Below are 7,500 nucleotides of genomic sequence, written 5' to 3' on the forward strand. Positions count from 1 at the left end.
TTATTCAATCAATGAGCAATCTTGTTGCCTTGAAATAAATCCAGAGACGGCACAGTATTAGCCTTTTTACAGATAATAACAAAAAAAAAATTATTTAGCGGCAAAATCTGGGAAACGTAATCTAGCAGCAAGCAAATTTTCTAGCTAACTTTTCTTACGTCAGGGTTGTCTGACGTGACATGGATGCGAAGGGCTATGGTAGCCGAGCCCAGCCCATTAACAGAAATTAAAGTCCATTAGTTGGTCGCCTCAGTAGACCAATTTTCAGACGTAGCTAAGATACCTGGCCTAAGAATGGAAGCGAGGCTTCCGGTACAAACATTTGTGCTTTTGTAATGTCAATGTAGACTAACAAGACGCCTGGAGGTGTTGACGTGAGATGCGTTGAGATTTGAATGGGTAAAAAAAAGGATTAGGATGCATACGGCGTCTACAAAGGGCAATCTAGTTTTTTAAACTGTATATCTCGATAGTCTCCCATCCAGCAGGGCTTAAGTTCAGTGAGAAGCACAAGCACGTCGCTAATTGTCATATGAGACTACGTCGAAAAAAACAGAAAAGAAAAAGGAACTCCATTTTTAGATGTAGTCTGCCTATGGCATCCCACGTAATTAGAATTACTACGGCACGATTTACACTACTGGTAATAGTTGACTCTACAGCTGCGCCGACTATTAAGTATAGTTGTACGCAGAATTCAATGTGTCTAGTGCCCAGGTAGAGGAGAGGCCGTTTTCAAACGGAAGCGGGGGAACTACGAAAGAACCCGGACTGAATAGGAAAACCTTAGGGGTTACATAGTTTGGTGTCGTTGAAAATGTAAGGAGTTGAGGGTTTGATCATGGTGGACACGGTAGTATACCAGTTGAAACAGAAACTAAAGGAAACGCAAAGTCAATTATTAAAACAATGTGGCCACCATTTTTTGAAAATGTAGCATACTTTAAGGGATGAAGTTTAGTCTTGAATAACATAACGAATAACTACTGATGTTGCACGGTTTAATGTTAATGCAATATTTAGACGTCCTTGATCTGGATTATATAATCGCTGATATAGGATTAAATGACCAAATGAGTGGTTAGAAACTTATGAAGGAAATGAAATGGTGTATTATTAAAAGTACAATGAGTGAAAAGTTGTGTAGAAAACTCTTCTGGTAACAAAATTAGGATTGGGAAAGGTTGAGTGCATCAACAATCCCCAACAAATAATGCAATTACCCATGACATGGTTTTATATGTTTATGAGTTTTCTCTGTTGCGATACTTTATTCAAAAGTTTACTAACACTTTGAAAGAACTAAAACTAACCGTCTCAAAAATCCAGCAAAAATATTAGAATAACTTGCAGTCTTTTTCTTCAATCCACAGTCATGTTCAAGATTGGTTCTTTCCAAACAACAACAACTACAACAACAACAACAACACTTCAGGACAGAACGTTGTCACTAGCCTTAAAAACCACACAGTGAGGTGGTCACCAGCAGCCTCGCAACAATTTATGGGCCAGGGCCCGGTTGTTCAAAAGCCGATTAACGCTAATCCCAGATTAACAATTAACCATGGAGTTTATTTCTCTGCTCCCAAATGCTGTTCAACGCTGATTTTCGGCAAAACTTTTCATTAGAAGAAGTCAATCTTGAAAGGCAAAAACAAGAAAAAGAAACTTTCACCAAAAAGTTGAAAACGTGAAACAAAGGTTTACGCTAATCCTGGGTTAAGTTAATCGGCTTTCGAGCAACCGGGCCCAGGTCACTAAGCAACGAACGAACTGTAAAATGGCCAATCCACAAAATGACAGAAACAGATTTGTCTATTTAATGCTTCCGAAACAAATTAACCGATGGGACGGAAGATCTTTTTGAGGTAGAGTGGATCCTGTACTCGGGACACCATCTGAGGGATTAAGAACATTCCACTGAATTGATGAGCTTTAAATGACTTGCAGAAAAATAGAACTTTTCGTTTTCTATGATCGTTGTTTGGTGTTTTTCCTGTTCTTATTGCCAATGCGATGTTTGTCGCAGAAAGCTAATGTGCGCCGTTTATATTAAATGTCACGGCAAAAATTTCATCAATTAAAGCCTCGACCAATTTCGAAGCCTCAGAATCGCTGAAAATGTGAGAGGCCCTAGCACTGGTTAAATGCTCCTTCATACGCGTGGAAAAATGCCGGACCGTTTCGCCGACGTAACAGGCATTACAGCCCGCTCATGTTAACTTGTAAACCACATCTTTGCTGGATGATATCATCGAAAGCATTCACTACTGGATGATATCATCCAGCAAAGATGATATTCGATGATATCATCCAGCAAAGAAACATTCGACAAAGCCCTCAGATCAAGTGGATTCACTACTGTAAGAAAAAAACAACCGCACCCACGAAAAGAAATAGAAAAAGAAACATCATCAAACAAACATCGCTAAAATCTTCCTCAACCTGATCAAGAAACACGTCCCACCAAACCACAATCTCCACTCCGTCTTCAACAAGAACAACGTGAAAGTAAGCTACAGTTGCATGCCGAACATGGGCAGCATCATTAAGAACCATAACAAGAAAATTCTTAACAACAACTCCACATCGCAAAACGGATGCAACTGTAGAAATAAAAGACCAATGCCCGCTCCGGATAACAACTGCCTCATCACCAGCGTAATCTAAAAAGCCAACGTGACCACAGACAAAGACAACACAGGAAATAACTACATCGGGCTAACACAGGGAACATTCAAACAACTATAGACGCAACATAAACTAACATTCCACAACAGAAAATACGCTAACCGGACCGAACTAGCTGAAGACAAGAGATTATGAAGGTACCTTCATAATCTCTTGCTGAAGATAAGCTAGCGCCTACAACAACATTTCCAAACGACGCAATCTTTGCCTAACTGAAAAACTCCACATCATTAAAGCCGACAAAGCACGCAACCCAAAAAAAACTGAATTTATTTCCAAATGCCGCCACGGGAACAAATATGTCCCAGCAAACATCGACACAATGATCGATCTCAGATTACAATAGATTTTAAATTACTAATTAACCAACCACTATATATATTTATAATAGACCACAAATGAAGAGATGACACAACTTTAGTTTACGCCTATCTTTCGGCCGCACAAGACGGCCTTCCTCTGAGTAATTAGAAACCGTTACACAAAAACGTTAACTACACGCTATTTAAACTGCAGAATGCACGCGTGGCAATAACAAACTTGACTAATTAAGGACGGTAAGGGTATTTTTTCGCGGTTTACTGAATGTGCTGGAAAAGCAGATCTTAACAAGTGTTATTGAAATCCAAAAAGAAAATTGGGGGTAACCAAGCATTTTTCGAAGATAATTAATCAACAATATTTGTAAAAAGCTTTGAAATACAAATCAATGTATGGCGTTCTTTTCCAAATTGAAGCTTAATTAATTATCTCTGAAATAAATTCATGGTTACCCTCAATTTTCTTTTTGGATACCAAGAGCTCTTGCTAAGTTCTGCTTTCTCCGCATAGTCTTAGACCGCGCAAAAATATCCCTGTATTAATAAGCATCACACATAGGAAATCCGAGTATCTCGAGATGCGCAGGACGTATGCGCAGTAACAATAGTAGGCACCGTCCTTAACACATTGCACGCGCGCACGCATATGAAAAAGATGAAACTAAAGCGACATAAATAACAAAAGCCAACAACAATAACTGTAAGGGATCGAACAAAAACACACTAACGACAACAAAAACAAAAAGGAAATTTATTGCCCAGAGGAAATTAAAGGATTTATGCTGAGTGAGACGTGCCTAGTTAGTTATTTCCCATGTTGCAGTTTAGCATTTCTGTCATCCGGGATTTTCTGGAGATCATTCACCATTTGTGCAAGGTAGGCGGAGGCTGATGTCAACAGAATCAAATCAATTTTCCCTCCCCACCCTCCCTATTTTTACTTTCTTGTGGATAGCGAGTGTCCCCTCACCTTTGCTGGGATCATGTCTTCTATATTTGGGTATTTCCTAGGTTACCATGCTGATTTTCAATAAACAGCTTAGCCCATCAGGGCTTGGCCAAAATATTCCAAACAAATGTGGTATTATTTGTGTCCCAGCAAAAACGGAGCTCGCCCAGAACAATGCCTTGCCAACAATATCAGTCAGACTGTATGGAGCATGAAACAAAAAAAGTAAAAGATCGTTCGCGTACTACATCTCTATGCACAACAGCTGAAACATAAACTACCGTTTTCTGGCGACAAGATTCTGGCTGCAAAAGAAGCCGCTATCATCGAGGCCGTCTGGCCTCAGCATTTGCAATCTGTATGCCCACTCTGCTTCTTTTACAGCCAGTTTATCTTTAGTGTGAGCCTTATCGATAATTTGGACGCTAATATCCCGTTGTCCAAGATGTCCAGGACTATGAAAATGATTATATATAAAGTCGTCGCATTCCCTGTCAACAGTCGATTTACTGGAATGAGCTCTAAGGTGACTTTTGTGGTTATGAAATCTCAGCCTAAATTTAGTGGTGGCTGATCCAACATACTGCAATCCGCAGACCTTAAAAGTAATTAAATACACAAAATTACACTGAAGAATTACAATCTAACTGATAGTTTATAGTATAGCTTCTCTTGGTTGTATGGCTCGTGAAACTACTACTGGGAACTGGGGACAACATAGTTGCAAACATCGCATCTTGTGCTATTGCAGTCAGCACGGTTCCTTTAGTTGCCCCGATCGTTAATACCGTCATAGTGGCCGTATTAATCTTACAGATTCTTTGGTTGGCGGAACGCTATCATAGGCGCATTAGGTACTGCTTGTTTGCACTTGTCAGACAATTGAAGGAGTGGATGTAATTCCTTAAAGAAGCCCCCTATATATTAGGCAAACTTGGATGATACATAACAGTGAATGGTATTTGATTTTATTGCCAACATGACCACTTTGAAATGTCCTGCTTGGGTTTATTTTTGCGCATGGTCAATTTGAAGATCCAATCTGTTACTTTTGTGTATTTCAATGATTTATTTCATGTAATATTTGGTGTTCCAATTTGGTCAAATAAAATGTTGATTTTAATGGAGCCCTTCGATCCTGTGTACAAACAACTACATACTTTAAGTCTAAATTTCAGTTTTGAAGTTTCTCTGACCTCTATGCAAACTATTTTTTTTCATACATATCATGTATACAAGCAGTTTATTTCGTCTTTTTAGGCCCTGCAAACAATATTTTTCATTATTGTTCATACGCCCCTCCAGAAAAATAATGGTCCGTCCCTTAAGTGAAAACAGTAAGCAGTCGCGATCAAAACAATGACAAATTTTACAAAGGACAAAATCCACTGACAGTTGTTTTTCATTTTCTGCACGCCATTCGAACCTTAATTAAATGATTCCGACGTAACCGTTTTCCACTATGATGCGAGAAGTACACGTATCAAAATCTTAATGTTTTATGATCCAAAAAGATGCCTTTAACCTTTGACTCTGAGGCTCATCCAAGAAAATCCTCCGACTTGTCATTTGATAGACGTAATTGTATGATAGTAAACAACTGTCTCGTCATTCATCATGGGCATGGGGAGTGAAACTTGACACTCGAGTCGGTGTATATCTTTGGACTTCCGATTATTTAGCGAGGAGCTGAGCTGGCTCTTGTGTTAACGTTTAAAGTCAGTACAGCATCGATGGCGCTCGACACAATTTGCGCGCTCCGTTTCTCTGCGCTTCGCGTGCTCTTCGTCGTTCTCATTCTGTGCTTTTTTCGGAAAGGGTTATCCTGCCCGAAGAATTGTCTGTGCTTTAGGACACAAACCGGACCAACTGTTCGCTGCTATCACCACTCACTGTCGCGAATACCAATCGTCCCGTCAACAACAGTTGACTTGTAAGTAGTAACTTTTGTCTTGAAAGCATGTATAGAATTTCTTTTCAAAGAAAGTACCATTCAATTAAGACGCTAGGGTAAGGAAATATTTTTTGAGGGAACTTCTTGAGGAGATTTAAGATGAAGTGGGATGTCCATCAGTATTAAATACTTCGCTGAAAATATCGATTGTGTTTCACTTGGAGGGAATCCATACCAAACAAGACCCAGCAACTTTTTTCATCAAGAAATATAGGCTTTTGTTGGTTTTAAGCCCTAGACTTTTTATGTTCTTGATGTTAGGAAAAAACAAACATAGGGAGAATGTCTGACAACAAGCCAATGTGGCAGACGACCTTCTTGACACCAAAAGTGCTTTTTTATCAAAACATATTGGAAAAATGCTTGAACTCTCCAAGGGCATTTTGTCACGTCTAACTGGAGTTTCATCAAGTGATAAAGATAAAAATCAACATCGTTGTATTCTCATACGCTAGCGACCTGTGGCTATCTGGAATAGAGATTAAACATAAAATATTCAAAGTGAATAATTTGAATAATCGTTTTTCCCGTGCCTTTTCCGGAAAAGTTGTACTTCATTTTGATAAACGGTCACATCTTAATTTTGCGAGATCAACAAGTTTCCTACCATCAACAAATCTTAATTTGTCGAAATCACTGGTTCACATATCAGCCTTTCCTTGATTTCATTTTGCTTTGACTTGACGAAATTCCCAGAAGCAACGATAGAATAGAGGGCCACATTGAATTCAATTTACCATCCGGCGTGGTTCGGTAGTGGATAATAGTAGGAGAATTAAATGGTTCGTTTGGCTCGTCAGAAGGCGGCTGAATAATTTGTGGCTATTGTGGCTGCCAAGTGGGCGAAACAATAGAATCAGATGTGCCGGGTTTGACCGGCTTTGCTGGAAGTTAAAGAATCTTCGCGATTTAATAGTGCATTAACAATTACGTGTTTTTTACACAAAGAATCACCACTGATTTCTCTATCACTTTAACGCAGAGTTTTGTTGCCTTATTAACCGATGCTGCGCGATTTCCGTTTACATTTAGATGTACCATTCATTCTAGATTAGAAATGGGCGGGAAATATGCCTTGTTGTCTGCTAAATGCTAAAATTTCAAAGATGTAATCCGATGTTTCCGTTCCGGATCATTGGAGGCAAGCTTTGCGTGATTATTTTCTTTTTTCATTCACGATTTGCATCACTGGGAAGTTTAAAATGAATTGTTCGTGGGATACTCACAAATGAGACTCAAAACGCATCTTGGTTAGAACTTCTCAGTTGCGAATTGCATCGAAGGAATTCATGATCCCTGCTATTCAAAGCGAGGATAACTTAATCCGGCGGGAAAGTCAACATCCCACAGTTTCAATCATTGGAAAGATTCCAGTATAATCATATGAAACCATTGTTGTATGTCAGTATATATGTGGCTATTAAGGTTTGATCTGAGCAGACGGTTACAACGGATGGAAATTTAAATTAGAAGAAACCTTTTTTGAAACAACTGTGTAACCGTATTCAGCTTTCTTCGAGGGGGTTAAGTAAAGCTAAATATAGGTTTAATAGTACAAAAACGCATCAGGTTAAGTCGATTTTTCA

The 7,500-nt window shown here is 39.1% G+C and overlaps 2 protein-coding genes and 1 long non-coding RNA gene across 4 annotated transcripts in view; 2 read left to right on the forward strand and 1 right to left on the reverse strand.

The window, feature by feature from the left end:
- LOC138044830 (uncharacterized) overlaps positions 1-1,339 on the reverse strand; it is a 23,849-nt gene extending 22,510 nt beyond the window's left edge. Inside the window, exon 1 of the mRNA XM_068891247.1 lies at positions 1-1,339. This exon is cut by the window's left edge and continues 188 nt beyond it. The gene's annotated coding sequence lies outside the window, so the exon portion shown is untranslated.
- Positions 1-2,052, forward strand: part of LOC138044831 (uncharacterized) — a 15,210-nt gene extending 13,158 nt beyond the window's left edge. For both annotated transcript variants that reach the window (XR_011131511.1, XR_011131510.1), the window contains exon 3: positions 1,374-2,052. This is a non-coding gene — a long non-coding RNA (uncharacterized lncRNA). The remainder of the gene's footprint in view (positions 1-1,373) is intronic.
- A 3,548-nt stretch (positions 2,053-5,600) lies between these two features.
- Positions 5,601-7,500, forward strand: part of LOC138047226 (peroxidasin-like) — a 24,020-nt gene continuing 22,120 nt past the window's right edge. Inside the window, 1 exon segment of the mRNA XM_068893978.1 lies at positions 5,601-5,893. Within this exon segment, the coding sequence (XP_068750079.1) occupies positions 5,694-5,893 (200 nt within the window). The 5' untranslated portion in view covers positions 5,601-5,693.

Source organism: Montipora capricornis, chromosome 4 (assembly GCF_036669925.1).
Source record: "Montipora capricornis isolate CH-2021 chromosome 4, ASM3666992v2, whole genome shotgun sequence".
NCBI lineage: Eukaryota > Metazoa > Cnidaria > Anthozoa > Scleractinia > Acroporidae > Montipora > Montipora capricornis.